The sequence below is a fragment of the Haliotis rufescens genome, unplaced genomic scaffold, assembly GCF_023055435.1.
Source record: "Haliotis rufescens isolate VD_foot unplaced genomic scaffold, xgHalRufe1.0.p SCAF_7, whole genome shotgun sequence".
In the NCBI taxonomy this organism is placed as follows: Eukaryota; Metazoa; Mollusca; class Gastropoda; order Lepetellida; family Haliotidae; genus Haliotis; species Haliotis rufescens.
Window position 1 is genome coordinate 55,309,339 of NW_025964361.1, and position 18,508 is coordinate 55,327,846.

The window sequence follows — 18,508 nt, forward strand, 5'->3', positions numbered from 1 at the left end:
TTGCAATGGTAAGATGCCGGATTCTCACTGACGATGGTTATAAGGACACTATATATTGGCACAAACACACTTTGACTACATGATCCTAATTGATGATGATTAGGACCGACACAAATCTGGCATGCCGGTGTGTAGCGACCTCACCTCTTGACCTCCTCATCCCTGGCTTCTTTAGGATACAGCACACACTTGCCGCTGTCGATGAACACCTTCACATCCAGCTCAAAGTCGATGTTGGGTTCTGCAGCAGAGGTCTTGGAAGCGATGCCGCTGCCGATGCTGGGGTTGGAGCTTGTCTTCAGCTTCCTCTTCGTCCTGGATGGTCTGGGAGTAGGGGGGTACAGTGTCACACATCAAACTCACCCCGTAACTGTATCACAATGGTGCTTACAAAAACGCTTAGCGCTGTGTAATGGCCCAAATTGTTTTGCTATATATTGCAGGTATCTGTATTGCAATATATTGGGAGCTAAAGTGTTGGACAGTGATTGACACTGATTGTACATTTGTATTCCTAAAGACTGACTGACTGAGTATGGTTTAACGCCGCTTTTAGCAATATTCCAGCAAAATCACGGCGGGGGACACCAGAAATGGGCTTCACACATTGTACCGATGTCGGAAATCGAACCCGGGTCTTTGGCGTGACGAGCGAACGCTTTAACCACTAGGCTACCCGACCGCCCCGTATTCCTAAAGAAGTATTACTCAGCATGGTCTGTTGCCACCATTTTGTAGTCATCAGGGGAGATAACACATGAGAGAAAAATCACTTTCTTCTTGTCAATCAATTTCAAGGGGAAACATCATTTGTGAAGGAAGTTTTGTTTAGATTTCAGGTAAAAAAATACAAATAATAACAAAACTTGTTGCATTATTCTTGACCATTATAATGGAAGAGAGAAAAAATATTTCAATATGTATCAGGGTGCTTTGTTTTAAAAAATTATTGATGTGGTATTGTAATTATGAACAGCAATAAGTCATCCTTATTTGGAAACAGTTTACATTCTACATGTTATATTGTTTGTTTGTTATTTAACGCTGGACTCATCAATATCCAAATTTTAGATGGTGGTCTGTAAATAATCGAGTCTGGACCAGCGAATCCAGTGATTGACGTCATGAGAATCAACCTACAAAATTACGATGACATGCATTACCAAGTCAGCGAGTCTGACAACCCGATATCGTTAGTCGCCTCTTATGGCAAGCATTGGTTGCTGAAGACCAATTCTAACCCGGGTCTTCACGGGCACTGTATGTCCAAATGACATGATTCCTGAGACAATAAATCAGCATGCAACAATCAAGAGATTTTAATCTCAATAGTGGCCTAGGAGCTATCAAATATTTGGCAATTAATAAAGTACAAAAACATAATTATGATCTCCTTTTCGCACCATCTATGATAATACATGATTACAAAATATTCGCATCACTATTTCCCTTAGATACATGCATCACTAGACACCATGGTTGAGTGACTTCCTACATCATTACATCGCTCACCTTCGTCGGAACACTGTGTCCAGGTTGATCTGCGAGTCCGGCGTGTCCGAGTCTGTGGATGATGGCAGATCGGAGTCGGATGTGAGGTCCTGCAGTGACACACTCTCTGGCAGCAACGGCAGGTCAGTCTCGTCAAAACTTGAGGTCATCGCATCTGGGGTTCTGTTGCAAACATCCGTGGCATGAGTAACGAAAATAGATTATGATTGGTTGGTAAGGCTTTGAGATGGTGAGGTGAAATGGGGTTTAACGTCGCATCCAACATTATTGCACTTATATAGCAACGTGCATGTGCATGTGTGTATGCTTGTACTAATCCAGACTGATGCCGATTAAAAGTGCTATCACACTGAGATACCATGCTGGAGTTTAACATGAATACCCCACTCCGACACAGTATACTGAGTCCGAGCTGACCAGTCCTTGTTTTAGTCCCTTAATGCCGAGCGCCAGACAGGGTAACAACAAGTACCATCTTTTAACACCTTTTCGTATGACGCGGCCGAGGATCTCCGGGCAGACGCTCTAGACCACGGAGGCAGTCTGTAAGGCTATGATGCTCTGTGTGTCATTAGGGCTTAACAAATCCCGAAGAGCCAAAGGCACCAGTTCATGGCCAGACTGACATCTGTGCAAAGTGTAATCAACAAATAGTGAATGGCATTTGAGCCACGCCCCAGAAACAAAACTGAGGAAGGACTGACAGCACCCAGTCCTATGTCCCTCTGCCACTTTGTACAGGGGGGATTACTTTGAGAGGAGGGATCCCGTGACTGTTTGGAACTCACCCTGGGGGAGTGTACGTGTTGGACCTGGTGGCCCCGAACTGCACCCTGGCCACATGCCCTGAAGGGGATATTGCAGCCAGGTCGATGGAGTGAGTGCGAGCCTGTCGCCTGGGATCCATGGTGTACGAAGTGACACGGCTGCTCTCGCCTTGACTGCAACAAGAGGAATACTTAGTGCAATCTTAGCTTTCATTCAACTAGACTTCATGTTAACTTTCATTTCAATTATTCCAGATTCAGCATTAATGTCAAAGGGTAAGTATTCAGAAGATTAAAAAGGGTCTCAAATACTATAAAGGTAACACTGAAGGATCCAAGGAACTCCTTTAGTTTCTAAGACTGCATCTTTAGAGCTATTTTCAGTGTGAATCAGAGAATCAGCATAAAGTCCAAGACATCAACATGTCTGGAATTGGATTTTGTCTAAATGTTGGCTATGTCTCTGATTCATTACGTGTCACCAGTACCGTCTCATCTTTGCTCTTCTTTCAAATTTGAAAAACAAAAACATCGCTTTCTTCCCAGTATTCACAGACAAGAGTGACACTCACTGATCCTTGCGTTTTCCATGGTGTCCCCCATAGGACTTAGAACGGCTGTGTGCTGGTTTCGGGTTTAATCCAAGCTTGTCCCTTATCGCGGATGCCTGGCAAACAAATAATACATACATCAATTTGACATTAAAACATTACAAATGTTATGAAAACATTACAGGATGAAAACAGCTGCTGAAACACTTCAATCCTAACCTCCAAACCACAACTATGGCACTTATATCGAATATATAACTATTGAATAACTATCAATCATGGGTGAATAATTTCTGTTCTAAATCCCTTCAAATGATCTGGACTCACCCGTTCACTCTGTTTCTTCAGCTTGTTGAAGACGTCTCGGCGGAAATCGTGGAAGAGGATAGCCTGCAGCTCCTCAAGCTTTCTTCTCTCGGCCTCGATAATGGACAGGGTGGCGCCGAGTTGTCTGCAACAGGTTGGTTAGATACAACAACTGTCTATTGTACCTGCCTATTTTCTTCACCTGGAGCAGACGCTATGTTCCAGTTGAACGTTAAGAATAGTAGTGGGATCATACACCGATGCATCAGTGGATCGCGATTTTTTACTTCTCGACACAAGTATCGATCATAATCGTACACTGAGTAAAAAGTATCGATTAATACATTAAATATATTTTGTAATAAATGTTACACCAAACACTAATTACTAGTGAAAATGAGTAGTGAAAATGTAAATATTTTCATCCATTGCAGCATACTTGACACTGCCAACTGTGAATCATTAGTGTGCCAGGTATTTGGCCATCCTGTCTCTGATCTGAAATAGATGGCTTTACGCACCACAGATAAGAGCACATGCATGTAGGTAAGCAAGGTATCAGATCACTCAGTTGGTGTATCTAGCCAGCCCCAGTAAATAAGTCAGGAATTCTGAGGGATGTTGTCATCCCTTGAACAAATAAAGGCAAGATGAGGGAGGTTGTCATACATTAAAGTCATAAATGCCATAATATGAACATCTCCCTCACAAATCATTTTAAGAATATCAGTCACATAAGGCTAAAAAAAATAATAGTCTTGGTTCTCGGGCACCGCCCGCATCTTGATAAAGTCTGCCGCAAGTTTCGATTTTATTTCCATTATCAAAAAATAAAAGAATCATAATACTTAAAAACAATGCGATCCAATATAGATAGAAGTTACATCCTTTTACATGCGCGCTGCTTTACTGCACATCTTGAGTTATGGTCATGGCAGCAATCAAGAGTTTTATGTTTGTGTATGTACGGAGGCCCTTTCCAAGGTTGATGGTACACAACTGTTTATTTTGTTACATACTAGTTTGAACAACAAAACACACACCATCCGCCCACACTATATTACCTGAGGACCAACTCTTTTATTTTCTAAAGCCTAATTATCCTTTTTAATATATGACTACTGTATAGGGAGGAGATTGGTGGCCCTTTACGAAGCATTTATGAAGTTGCATGGCTGGAAAACTACCATGAACATGATGAACTTGGCTGGACAATAAGAAACTGTTTTGGGCTAATATATTGAGTTGTCTGCCACTAAGATTTTCCACATGCCCATCTTATAACATCATTTCATCCCAGAGCTCCAGATAAGCTTTTGGTGTTGTGGGTATTTTACCCATGCATTTTAAAATCATTGGGTATCAGTAATTCTATCTGGGTATTCAAATTTCTGTTACCCACTTGTTTTTACACATGTGGGTATTTAAGTTAAATATTTAAAAACACTATTCATCCAGTCCCTGCAAACTGGTGTCGTGAGGGTTCGAAAGCTTTATAGGACTCAAACATACCACGATATATACTTCCACAAGAAAGTGTGATGGCAAATGATCGTGATGTAACTGTCATCGTGGAGTTTGGCAAGGTTGGCGGAATGCCTGTTTATAATTTCAAAATAAGTTGCTGATTTGCTAATCGAATACGCAGGGTTACTTCACAATATTTTGATGATACACACAAGTTTTATTTTTGTAGCGTTTCTGTAATGTTCGTTGCATATTTGATACGCTTGGATTTTATTTTAGTGCATATTTCTGCATTTCTGATGTGTATTTTACACAGATACGCAGCTTATCTGGATCTCTGCATCCTTATTAACCCCACTCTGCTGCTTACTTGAGGTCCTGCACCACCTTAGCCTGTTCATTCATCTCCCGTTCAATCTGTCTCGCTCTCTCCTTGGGGTCCAGGTCTTGACTGAGGAGCTCCTCGGGGAGAATGTCGGACACAAGACTCGGGCGTCGCACGGGGTCATCAATCTGCAGAAACAAGGTCGTGTAATTCCCGTGTGCCTTGGCAGAGGGGCTCCCCATTGTGACGACTGTTTCAATACACATGCTTCATGGTTCAGAGACTGCTAATTACTACCTATCTCCCCTGTTTCTAGGTGAAGAAACCTATCAGGTTTCTCAGTAAGGTACTCTCTGTGATTGTTGTCATAATAAAGAATAAAAGAACAAAGAATTTAACAAAAGAACGAAGAAGTATTTTACATGACATACAGCTTTTCCAATGGACGAGAGGTCGGTCACATGACAGCGAAAGTGATGTTCATAAGAGTATGAATGATACAATTTGACACCGATCTTTTTCACGAGACCGTATTCTTGAAATGACGTAACCACTGATGGACTACTTACACACTCCTGGGTGGACTCCTGGAAATTCCCTCGCACAAATACATACAGAAGCGTAATTTCTGATCATTTAGACCCTTTAATCTTGAAGTCAGTGATTTAGCATACATTGAGAAATGTCAGAGAGTTTGACAGTATGATCATTAACGAATATGCTCGCTGCGACTCATCCCAGTGATCAAAACGAAGAAATGCACATCCAAACTATTGTAGTATCAACTCGATCCGACAGTGACAGTCTAAAGCAGTCTATGAATTTACCTGAAGCTTCATGATTTACCATCCTCTCTTTTTTGTGCTATTTAATGTATATTTTGTTTGGGGATAAACAGAAATTAAATTTAAAACAACAATGCCATTGTCTTACTTATAAATTTTGAACCTCATTTTAACACTTAAACATTATAGTCTATTAGGTATCAAATGTACAATAACATACTGAAATGTCAAACATCATATATCTCCTTCCAAAGTCACAGAAACTGACCTCCGTGTCCGTGGCCTCATTATCCAAGCCATCCGTCTCGTCTTCCTGCATCCCGAATCCCGTCCCAAACCCAGCCTCAGCCTCCCCAGCCAGAGCAGTGAGGTTGTGGCCCAAGGCCGTCAGGCGCTTGCCGATGTTGGTGTCGAGGTGGACATCAATGCCCTGCATCTGCCACTGGACGTTCAGGATCCACTTGGCGTTACTCCTTGGATCTGCAACACAAACAGGGGCACTGTATGCTGGTCAGTCCGGCTACTTGCATTGTCAATACCCCCTTCATCACTATATCGTCATGGAAACCAGTGGTAGGATGCATGTCTAAAAATATTGTTTGTTTGTTGTTTAACGCCACACTCAGCAATATTGCAGCTATATGACGGCGGTCGGTAAATAATTGAGTCTGGACCAGACAATCCAATGATTGACATTATGACCATCGATCCACGCAACTGGGATACGATGACATGCATCAACCAAGTCAGCGAGCCTGACCACCCGATCCCTTTGTCGCCTCTTACGACAAGCATAGTCGCCTTTTATGGCAAGTCTAAAAATATTGAATAATATTAAAGCAGTATTAATAAATTCTTCAGTTCGGTGAATTTTCGTTATGTTTATCGCTCTTGACCTTCCCTTTCGTGTCAAGGTGTGATGCAATGTGAGCCCACCTGAGGCCTGTTTGTTGATGGTCCTGGAGCACACTTCGTACGTGCCCTCGGGCACACAGCAGATGTTCATGTTCGGCTCCTCTTTCCCATTGGGTTTCCAATCATCCCACGAAGTCTCGAAGTCATCGGCAAACCGGAAACTGAACCCTGAACAACAGAGATTACATGCTGACAACTGGATATCACAGCTGGATGTTTCTGGTATGTTTATTTGTTTGATGTTCGGGGCCACATGCAACCATATTCCAGCTGAATTACAACAGCCTGTAATAATGAGGTATGGACCAGACAATCCAGTGATTGACATCATGCGTAATAGAAATAGGGGCACGATGTCACCCAATCAACCAAGCTTGACCACCTTATCCATTATGTCTCACGACCAGCATGTGTTGCTGGGGTCCAAATTCCTGCACTGAATCCTCTGATAGTCTGCATATTAAAAGCTTTGGAGATGAGGTGAGGTGAAATGGGTTTAACATCACATTTAAGATTATTGTTGCATGCAAGATTGGTGCAATTATATAGCGATTTGCATGCAGTTATGTGTGTGTGTGTACTAGGCTGCAGTTTTTCGTGGATAACCATGACACCGTATACTGCCGACCAGTCCATGTTTTAGCCCCTTCGTCCCGAGCACCAGGCAGGGTAACAAGTATGCCTTTTGAAATGACGCAGCTGGGGATCTAACCACAAACCTCCTGCTCTATCCACTAGACCATTAAGGTGGTCCTTAAGGCTTGGGAACTCCTGCTAAGTTCATCAATGTACCTTGTGGACAGAACTTGTACTCTATAAGCATAGAGATGCAGGAGATGCCTGATTACCATGTGTGTTCAATTGAAGTAGGTATTGTTTTGAATCAGAGTCCAACATCAAACAGACAAAAAACATTGATACATGAGGCTCAGGTTTCACAACCCTTGATGTCATGAGCAGAACTGACATGAAGGTGCATTAAGTGATGGAACTGACCTTTAAATTTGTTTGTTTGTTTCTTTGTTGTTTAACACCACACACAGCAATATTGCAGCAATATGACAGCTATCTGTAAATAATTGAGCCTGGACCAGACAATCCAGTGATTGATATCATGAGCAATTGAGCATCGATCCACGTAATTGGGATACAATGACATGCATCAACCAAGTCAGCGAACCTGACCACCCGATCCTGTTAGTGGCCTCTTATGACAAGTAGAGGTTGCTGATGACCTATCCTAACCTTCACAGGTCACTTACCTTTGAACCTGCCCTTGCTGACGAGGGAGCCTGATGAGCAGGCTGAAATCTGGCTACTCTCGATCGTGAGCACCAGCGCCGCCCCAGGGTCACTCTCTGCCATGCGTCCCAACCCCGGTCCAGTCTGAAAGTATCATAGAAAAAAGATGAGCATCTACGTCTACACCTCACATACAGTCAGCCCACATCCACCCCTCACATACAGGCAGCCCACCCCCACTCCACATCCACCCCTCACATACAGACAGCCCACCCCCACCCGGCATCTACCCCTCACATACAGACAGCCCACCCCACCCCACATCCACCCCCACATACAGGCAGCCCACCCCCACCCGGCATCTACCCCTCACATACAGACAGCCCACCTCCACCCCTCACATACAGAGAGCTCACCCCCAGGCCACATCCACCCCTCACATACAGGCAGCCCACCCCACCCCACCCCACATCCACCCCCACATACAGGCAGCCCACCCCCACCTGACATCCACCCCTCACATACAGACAGCCCACCTCCACCCCTCACATAAAGAGAGCTCACCCCCGGGCCACCTCCACCCCTCACATACAGGCAGCCCACCCCACCCCACATCCACCCCCACATACAGGCAGCCCACCCCCACCTGACATCCACCCCTCACATACAGACAGCCCACCTCCACCCCTCACATAAAGAGAGCTCACCCCCAGGCCACATCCAGCCCTCACATACAGGCAGCCCACCCCACCCCACATCCACCCCCACATACAGGCAGCCCACCCCCACCTGACATCCACCCCTCACATACAGACAGCCCACCTCCACCCCTCACATAAAGAGAGCTCACCCCCGGGCCACCTCTACCCCCACATACAGGCAGCCCACCCCACCCCACATCCACCCCCACATACAGGCAGCCCACCCCACCCCACATCCACCCCCACATACAGGCAGCCCACCCCCACCTGACATCCACCCCTCACATACAGACAGCCCACCTCCACCCCTCACATAAAGAGAGCTCACCCCCAGGCCACATCCACCCCTCACATACAGACAGCTCACCCCCAGGCCACATCCACCCCTCACATACAGACAGCTCACCCCCAGGCCACATCCACCCCTCACATACAGACAGCCCACCCCACCCCACATCCATCCCCACATACAGGCAGCCCACCCCCACCCGACATCCACCCCTCACATACAGACAGCCCACCTCCACCCCTCACATAAAGAGAGCTCACCCCCAGGCCACATCCACCCCTCACATACAGACAGCTCACCCCCAGGCCACATCCACCCCTCACATACAGACAGCTCACCCCCAGGCCACATCCACCCCTCACATACAGACAGCCCACCCCACCCCACATCCATCCCCACATACAGGCAGCCCACCCCCACCCGACATCCACCCCTCACATACAGACAGCCCACCCCCACCCCTCACATACAGACAGCCCACCCCCACCCCTCACATACAGGCAGCCCACCCCACCCCACATCCACCCCCACATACAGACAGCCCAACCCACCCCGACATCCACCCCTCACATACAGACAGCCCACCTCCACCCCACATCCACAGACAACCCACCCCCACTCCACATCCACCCCTCTCATACAGGCAGCCCACCCCACCCCACAGACAACCCACCCCCACTCCACATCCACCCCTCACATACAGGCAGCCAACCCCCACCCAACATATACAGACAGCCCACCTCCATCCCACATCCACCCCTCACATACAGACAGCCCACCTCCACCCCTCACATACAGGCAGCCCACCCTACCCCACATCCACCCCTCACATACAGACAGCCCACCCCCACCCCACATCCACCCCTCACATACCGGCAGCCCACCCCACAACCACCCCTCACATACAGACAGCCCACCCCCACCCCTCACATACAGACAGCCCACCCCCACCCCTCACATACAGACAGCCCACCCCACCCCACATCCACCCCCACATACAGACAGCCCAACCCACCGCGACATCCACCCCTCACATACAGACGGCCCACCCCCACCCCTCACATACAGACAGCCCACCCCCACCCCTCACATACAGGCAGCCCACCCCACCCCACATCCACCCCCACATACAGACAGCCCAACCCACCCCGACATCCACCCCTCACATACAGGCAGCCCACCCCACCCCACATCCACCCCCACATACAGACAGCCCAACCCAACGCGACATCCACCCCTCACATACAGGCAGCCCACCCCACCCCACATCCACCCCCACATACAGACAGCCCAACCCACCCCGACATCCACCCCTCACATACAGGCAGCCCACCCCACCCCACATCCACTCCCACATACAGACAGCCCTTCGTCGATGAATGGCATTTGACACATCGCTGGAAAGCTTATTCCTTCATCTACACGCTCATTACATCGCCTGGTTTTTTTCTGTAGTTATAACAAGCAATTTCATTGGATTAAAATTGGTTTCTAATGACGCTTTCTTGCTGAAATCTGCCGAAAATTTCATGATTGGTCAATTTTGAGCACGTGACATAAGGCAGCCAATCAAATTACAGCTGTGATACCAAGCTCGTGTTTCATAAATTTCAGAAGTTGGCGAAAGCTTTTTGTTAAATGGTGTTATTCTGAACGTTTTAGGCAGGAAATCACGATATATATTAAAAATATGGAACTTCGTTAATGTATCGTGCTAGGTTACGAGCTGTGACAAAGATTTTTCATGCATATATTTTTACATTAAACATCGTGTCCCAGCTGAGAATTCAAGGCGACGAAAGCCGAGATGTCATTTGACTTACATTACACGCGATCGCAGGAAAAGATTGAAATAATAACTTAGATGTAAGTTTGATTACTTTTAGATATATTTTTGTTGATTTTATTTTTATCTTTGTATAATATATTTTAAAGATTTGTTTAAAACGTCTTTATTTTGCTCTTTGACATGTTCGATGTGGACCTGTTGTCGAAATGTGTGTCCGAGAATTTTATTTTCAATAACATCACGGGAAATAGTGAATAAGTTTTTAATTTATCGATAAAAAATGATAAATTGAAATGGAATACGTATTTCAGACATGTTGAAATGTGATAGATTTAATAAATCAATGATATTACAGGTATGTCCATAAATATATATACTATTTTGACGTGATTACGGCTTGGGTGGTTAACCGGCCTACGGTGTTGAAAGAGTTAATTTATTGCTGACGAGATTGATATTTATCATTAAAATATGCCTTATATGGCAAAGGTAGTTTATTATTTCCTATTTTCCAAGCATGCCATCTAGGCACGAAGATCATGATTTAGCCGTGCCATTTTCATTTTAGGCGTGCGATGGCACGCAAAATACGGTTAATTTCGAGCCCTGACCTGGTAGGAGAGGGTGTGTTGTATACTGACCGGCACTTGGTAGGAGAGGGTGTGAGTCATACTGATGGGCACCTGGTAGGAGAGGGTGTGAGTCATACTGATGGGCACCTGGTAGGAGAGGGTGTGAGTCATACTGATGGGCACCTGGTAGGAGAGGGTGTGAGTCATACTGACCGGCACTTGGTAGGAGAGGGTGTGAATCATACTGACCGGCACTTGGTAGGAGTGGGTGTGAGTTATATACTGACCGGCACCTAGTAGGAGAGGGTGTGAGTTGTATACTGACCGGCACCTGGTAGGAGAGGGTGTGAGTTATATACTGACCGGCACCTGGTAGGAGAGGGTGTCGATGGGGACACAGATGCCCATGTCGTCCACCGTCAGCTGGAGGAAGAGCGTGCTGAGGGAGGGTGCCGCCGCGGCCTGGGCAAACTGTGGCAACTTGTTGATCACCTCCTGTGTGGCGGTCTGAACCTGCAGACATAGAAACAAATCGTAGTTAGAATAGGCCACTAACTGCACCACTACTTAAGCTAATTCTGACTAGCAAAGAGCAGCACCCACCTCCTTGTTGAGGGACATCCTCTGCTCCGTCCAGTACTCGTAGGCATTCTTGTAGTTGAGCCACACCAACACAGCTGCAAGGAGAAGTCAGCTAGAAGACCAGTCACACAACACATGGCACTGTACAAGCAATTCTTGTAAAGCCAGGCTTTGGAGGTGGTGGAGGGTGTGTGTGGGGGTTTTGGTAGGGGTGGTGTGTGTGTGGGTTTTGGTAGGGGTGGTGTGGGTTGTGGTGGTGGTGGTGGAGGGGGTGTTGTGTGAGCATGTATGCTTTATAGGCAAAAATTAAAAACATAAACATTAAATTTCAAATATTTGTATTTTATTTCCTCAAACTGTTAAGAAGGGAGGGAAAAGAAGAAGAAAATTGTTGGGGCGGCAGTTAAGATAAATTTTCAAAAGTAATACAGTATGAAAATTGTTCACTTATATTGATAGCCACAGTAAATGAGGTGTTTTTTTAAAGATTTTCCTTATTTCAGGTTGGTGAAATTACAACCCCTACCCCCACTACTTTTCATTTTTGTTTTTTTTCAACATCTAAATTTTTAGAGTCATTGGATTTGTGAACCAAGCTTAACAAAAAGTCTGGCCTAAAGGAAAATGAGAATAGGACAATGTCATCGGAGCAGGCAGGCAGCCCTTTCTTTCTTGTAAAAAAATGTTTTGATCAAGGAGTACATTGTGATGGCATGAATGGGGAATATAATATGAAGTCTGTTCAGAGCTGTGGTATATGTGAACCCCAGCACATGAATTGTGGTGCAAATAAGGTTCTGAGTTCTTCAGGTCAGCATAACAGACTTTAAACATCACTCACAATTGAGGCCTTTGTGTCTCATCATGTTACAGTAACTACATGCTTACCCTTGTCGAAGGCGAGGGGCTGGGCCAGCACGATGGGTCGGCTGAGGTTGATGATGAGGGCCTCCTGATTGGTGGACACGCCTGGGATCATCTCGTCCTGAAAGATGGAAGTCAGTGAGTGAGTGAGTGAGTGAGTGAGTTTTGTTGTGTTGCATTGCGTTGTGTTGAATTCTACTTCGAGAAGTATTTCAGTTACTGTAATCGACGTAATAAGCGTCAGGGGTGCTCTCAAAATTAGAAATAGGGGGCTCTTATAAGAATATACTTTTGGTGAGAGAAAAAAGTTGAAAGTTGAAAGTGAGTTGAAAGATTGTAAATTTCGTGGTTTATGCTGACAGACTGAAATGATACAAAAGAAAAGTATGTGTGTATCATACACGACAGATATATTTTCCAGAATTTCATTGCCTATAATTAAGGTTGCATATAACACACAAGTGCGTATTATGCACGAACAAGTAAGTCTTGTGTACATTGATCAATCGGAAGGGGTGCTAATTGGGATTGTTCACTGGCCAATATATTAGCAAATATCGCTGTGGGCGCTTATTAGTCGAATACAGTATATTACAGCATGTAAGCTTTTATAAGGGAGGAAACTCTGAAGTGATACAGGTCTTGGACTTCTGTGAAAGCCATGACAAGGGTATGGTGCTGATGAACATAGAAACATAAGGTTGAACTGGGCACTGGGAACAACTGTGTGCTGTAATGAATTTTTGTTGTTGCCAAGTTATTGTAAAATACCATTTAGGGGTTGGAAGCTAACCAAAATAACAAAAGATTATCTGCCGTCGTGTGAAACTGGGTTGTTGAAATTGAGGCGTGTTACATCAGAAACCAAACAAGTGTTAAAGCAATGACAAATGTATCCACATCGACACCCTAACTGACCTGCAAGGCATTCCGGATTCCTATCTTGGTCTTGAAGAAGGCCATTGTCTGAAACTCAGGCTCAGCCTCCTCAAACACTTGGTTCTGCAATGTGATAGAAACAGTCAGTGAGTAGGGTTTACAGCTGCTTTGAACAGTATTCCAGTTGTATCACGGCGTGTCAGTTTAATGTGAGAGGAAAGTCCGAAGTGATGACAGACTTAGGCTAACCACTTTGGTGAAACCCACAAGCATGGGAATGGTGCTGACAAACCTAGAAACATAATACGATCAAACCGGAATATGAATCCACATTCAATGGTTTATATCGTGCCCAGGGGAAGCTATTCTGTAGAGTCTTCTGCCTTGGCTGTTACGGAAAGGGGCGAGGTTGGCCAACTGTGTCATAGCCATGATCATGTGACCTTTGACTCTTTTACAACCCAAACTGGTGAAGATCCAGGGTGCTTGCCGTAAGAGGTGACTATTTGTCGTAAGAGGCGACTAACGGGATTGGGTGGTCAGGCTCGGTGACTTGGTTGATGCATATCATCGTATCCCAATAGCATGGATCCATGCTCATGATGCCAATCACTAGATTGTCTGGTCCAGGCTGGATTATTTACAGACTGCCGTCATATAGCTGGAATATTGCTGAGTGCGGAGTCAAACAACAAACAAACTTTGACAACAGAAAGAAATCACCTTATGACCTGTGTACAAACAGTGAAACTGCATCGGGTTGAAGCTGGGCTCGGATGAAGACAGGGAGTACAGCTTACCTTCAGCAGCTGACCAAGTGCCACATTCAGGTATATCTGAGCTCGGATGAAGACAGGGAGTACAGCTTACCTTCAGCAGCTGACCAAGGGCCACATTCAGGTATATCTGGGCTCGGATGAAGACAGGGAGTACAGCTTACCTTCAGCAGCTGACCAAGTGCCACATTCAGGTATATCTGAGCTCGGATGAAGACAGGGAGTACAGCTTACCTTCAGCAGCTGACCAAGGGCCACATTCAGGTATATCTGGGCTCGGATGAAGACAGGGAGTACAGCTTACCTTCAGCAGCTGACCAAGGGCCACATTCAGGTATATCTGGGCTCGGATGAAGACAGGGAGTACAGCTTACCTTCAGCAGCTGACCAAGGGCCACATTCAGGTATATCTGGGCTCGGATGAAGACAGGGAGTACAGTTTACCTTCAGCAGCTGACCAAGGGCCACATTCAGGTATATCTGGGCTCGGATGAAGACAGGGAGTACAGCTTACCTTCAGCAGCTGACCAAGGGCCACATTCAGGTATATCTGGGCTCGGATGAAGACAGGGAGTACAGCTTACCTTCAGCAGCTGACCAAGGGCAACATTCAGGTATATCTGGGCTCGGATGAAGACCTTCTGGTTATCTTCATAGTCTGGAACAGTGATAATAGATGCACTTTAATGTCTTGAATATCTACTGGTAGAAAAATGATGATACACCACAGCTTAAAACTAACTTCCATATTTTCCAGGACATAAATTATTTTGTAATATGTAATAAGCAAGTGACGTCACATCAAACATCAAACGTCCGAACAGACAGACGGGCAGACTTATATGGTATTTCCAGGACCATAGACTTGTCTATATGGTAACAGTCTGTACATGAGTCGGTTGGTGTGTGGGTACCTAGATCTGGCTGACTCTCCCTGGCGGCCATGTGCACTCGGTTGGACACCTCCAGCTCGATCTCCCCGGTTTCCAGTCTCACCGCATTTGAGGTCGGGGTTGTGGCTGTGATCTGGATGCCCTGGAAGCACCACAGATATCGTTAACCCTTGATATGTTATACAGCAGCAGGAAATGTACAAAATATTACAAGGCAGAAAAACTTGAGGCATTTGTAACATGTGATGACCCCATACTAATAGGGTGTCCTACCAACTCTCCACATCTGCAGTATTGCTGTGAGTTTGGTGTGGAATCGAACCCAGGTCTTTGGCATTAGTTGGTTGGTTGGTTTGTTGTTTTACGCCGCACTCAGCAATATTCCAGCTATACGACGTCGGTCTGTAAATAATCGAGTCTGGACCAGACAATCCAGTGATTAATATCATGAGCATCGATCCACGCAATTGGGATCGATAAAATGCATCAACCAAGTCAGCGAGCCTGACCACCCGATCCCGTTAGTCACCTTTCAGACAAGCATAGTCGCCTTTTACGGCAAGCATGGGTTGCTGAAGACCTATTCTACCCCGGAATCTTCACGGGTCATCTTTGGCATTAAGAGCCAAGGCATGAACTACGAGACTACCCCACCAACCTATCTGTCCTTGAACCTGAAGAAGCAATTCAGCAGGCATACAACCTTTTGCTTTTCATACTTCTGGCAAATTAACCTAGCTTGTCTTTATAACAGAAGTAGGGTCAACTGATATGGCATGGTGAGTGAGTTGGGTTTCTGCTGCAATGAGCAATATTCCACTTTCATCATGGCAATGTCTGAATCATCCAGCCACGCTGCCAAAGTACAAAAACACACAATCAGCAAGTCACAGAGTCGGACCACCCAATATAACAGCTCTGTTGAGTGAGTGAGTGAGTGAGTGAGTGAGAGAGAGAGAGAGAGTGAGTGAGTGAGTGAGTGAGTGAGTGAGTGAGTGAGTGAGTGAGTGAGTGAGTGAGTGAGTGAGTGAGTGAGTGAGTGAGTGAGTGAGTGAGTGAGTGAGTGAGTTGGGTTTAATGCCGCTTTAACAGTATTTCCGTTATATCACGGCTTGTCAGCTTCACAGGGAAGGAAAGCCTGTAGTGATGCCTGTAGAAGTTTAACACTTTGGTCAAACCCACAAGCAATTCAGGGACTCTTTGAGTAAGTGGGTGAGTTGGGTTTAACATATTCCAGTTATATCACGACATGTCAGCTTAATGCAGGAGGGATATCTTTACAACAAGAAGTGGCACCTGACCTTGAACCTGAAGGAGAAGGAGTAGAGTAATGGCTCAGGGTCACCGGCCTGGGTGGACTTCTCCTCCTCGGACCACAGTCTCATGGGCTGATCCGACCCGGACACCTTCTGGACAACCTCGTTCACCTCCTGACCACAGACAAAGCATCATATTCTTGTTTCAACAAAGCAAGTGAATGAGAACAGGTCAGCAATGTTCTAGCCACATCACTGTGGCTGGTAAATGATTGTGTCAAGGCAAGCCATTGACAATCCATGTTGTTGATACAAATAGTGAATGATTACATGATAGGGATAAATACAAACATACAATCCCTTGCATTATATTTTTGTGCTCAAAATCTGCAAACCTTCGCATCACATGCTAAAGCACAGTATTATTAACAGATAACTACTTCACACCAATTTTCACATTTTAGCAAGGTAACTTATCTGGCAAGAACTTCAAAGTTGGCTTCAAGGTACAATTGAATTAAAACTCATTTTACAGCCAGAATTACAGTTTAAAAAATTCAGGCTATATGTTTCTGACGAAATTTGGGACATATTTTACTTAAATATTTGGTTGCAAAAGTTGTAATGATTCTGCCCAAATTGTAAGAGTTGACATCTCTGCTGCAACAATAATGAGTGAGTATGGTTTTTAAGCCGCTTTTAGCAATATTCCATATATCATGGCAGGGGACACCAGTAATGGGCTTCACACATTGTACCCATGTCGGGATTCGAACCCGAGGCTGGTCGAGCAAACGCCTTAAACACCAGGCTACCCCACCGCCCCGTAACAATAATGAACAATGAATGTTACCTTCATAAAGACTTTCTGTACAAACACCAGATGGTTGAGGAGGTCCGTTGTAAGGCTATGTTCCAGCATCCCCACCTCGGCCACAGCGTTCATGTAGCTCCCCGCCTTCAGGATGAGGCCCTCCGTCAGCGTCTCCGACACAGGAGCTCCGGCCTTGTGCTGGCGGTAGTCTGCGTACACGTGGATTGGGGGCAGCTCGATACTCGCTGACGAGGGGATGGAGGTCTCCGTGGTAACCACCTAGAGTCATGACATCACAAATGTTGAGGATTACAAGTGCTTTTAACAGTAATTCAGTTTAACGTTGGCTGAGAGCCCAGATTCACATGGTCATGATGCTGATGAATGAAGTATTTAAGCTGGGATGAAGCTGGGATTCAAACCCCTGGCCAGTGGATGTAGGCAGCTGGTACCAATGAGCCACCAGATTACCATCACAACTCATTGACTTTGTTGGGGTTTAACACTATTTCAGTCATATCACAATTCGATCTTAGATTTTGCCATTAGCAGACCGTTATAGGTTAACATTACAGACACTTCAATGAGCCGAGGGCATTGTTAGCTTGTTTTTTAGCGCTGCACTCAGCAGTATTTGACCCCTGATGCATGCTGACAGTGCTACATTACTATTATCCATGTCAACAGATCCGCACTCAAATTTCATTCTCAGCTCCCTGGGGAGCATATAACTCAATCTGTCTATGGTCTCCCATCATATGAATTCTGCTGCCATGAGAGCAGATGTCACAATTTTGTGGTCAAAAGGTGCAACAAAAGGTGGAAACTGTTCCAACATCTTTACATTTGAATACATATCTATTCCTAGACTGTGCTAGGTTTCTGCGAAAATCAACATCCAGGATCTCACCTTTGACCTGAAACTGAGAGTATGCTTGGGCAGGACGACCGTGAACCTTGCTTTCTTTCCCGTCATGCCAGCTACAGTGATAGACCCAGTCTGAAACACAATACTTGACTGAAACTACTGAGACAGGTAAGGATTAGACATATGGATGAACAACTTCTTTAACACAATTTGGAGAGACGTTTTGGTGTAGGTTCTAACATCGTTATCAAGCAAGAAAGAAGCTACACCAAGATATCGCTCCTAATTGTCACAAAGAAGTTGTTCATCCATATATCTTATCCTTTTTTAGTACACCAACTTCTACTGCCCCTCA

General features: G+C 45.4%; 1 protein-coding gene across 2 annotated transcripts in view; it reads right to left on the minus strand.

Moving 5' to 3' along the window:
* Positions 1–18,508, minus strand: part of LOC124133722 (transmembrane protein KIAA1109-like) — a 97,692-nt gene that overhangs the window by 28,334 nt on the left and 50,850 nt on the right. For both annotated transcript variants that reach the window (XM_048387409.1, XM_048387408.1), the window contains exons 30-47: positions 18,196–18,285; positions 17,325–17,564; positions 16,517–16,645; positions 15,237–15,357; positions 14,907–14,980; positions 13,586–13,669; positions 12,692–12,788; positions 11,825–11,898; positions 11,585–11,734; positions 7,891–8,014; positions 6,650–6,796; positions 5,982–6,193; positions 4,974–5,116; positions 3,158–3,281; positions 2,852–2,946; positions 2,301–2,453; positions 1,513–1,674; positions 145–324 (exon numbers count right to left, since the gene is read on the minus strand). In XM_048387409.1, coding sequence (XP_048243366.1) covers positions 145–324; positions 1,513–1,674; positions 2,301–2,453; positions 2,852–2,946; positions 3,158–3,281; positions 4,974–5,116; positions 5,982–6,193; positions 6,650–6,796; positions 7,891–8,014; positions 11,585–11,734; positions 11,825–11,898; positions 12,692–12,788; positions 13,586–13,669; positions 14,907–14,980; positions 15,237–15,357; positions 16,517–16,645; positions 17,325–17,564; positions 18,196–18,285 — 2,399 coding nt within the window. The remainder of the gene's footprint in view (positions 1–144; positions 325–1,512; positions 1,675–2,300; positions 2,454–2,851; positions 2,947–3,157; positions 3,282–4,973; positions 5,117–5,981; positions 6,194–6,649; positions 6,797–7,890; positions 8,015–11,584; positions 11,735–11,824; positions 11,899–12,691; positions 12,789–13,585; positions 13,670–14,906; positions 14,981–15,236; positions 15,358–16,516; positions 16,646–17,324; positions 17,565–18,195; positions 18,286–18,508) is intronic.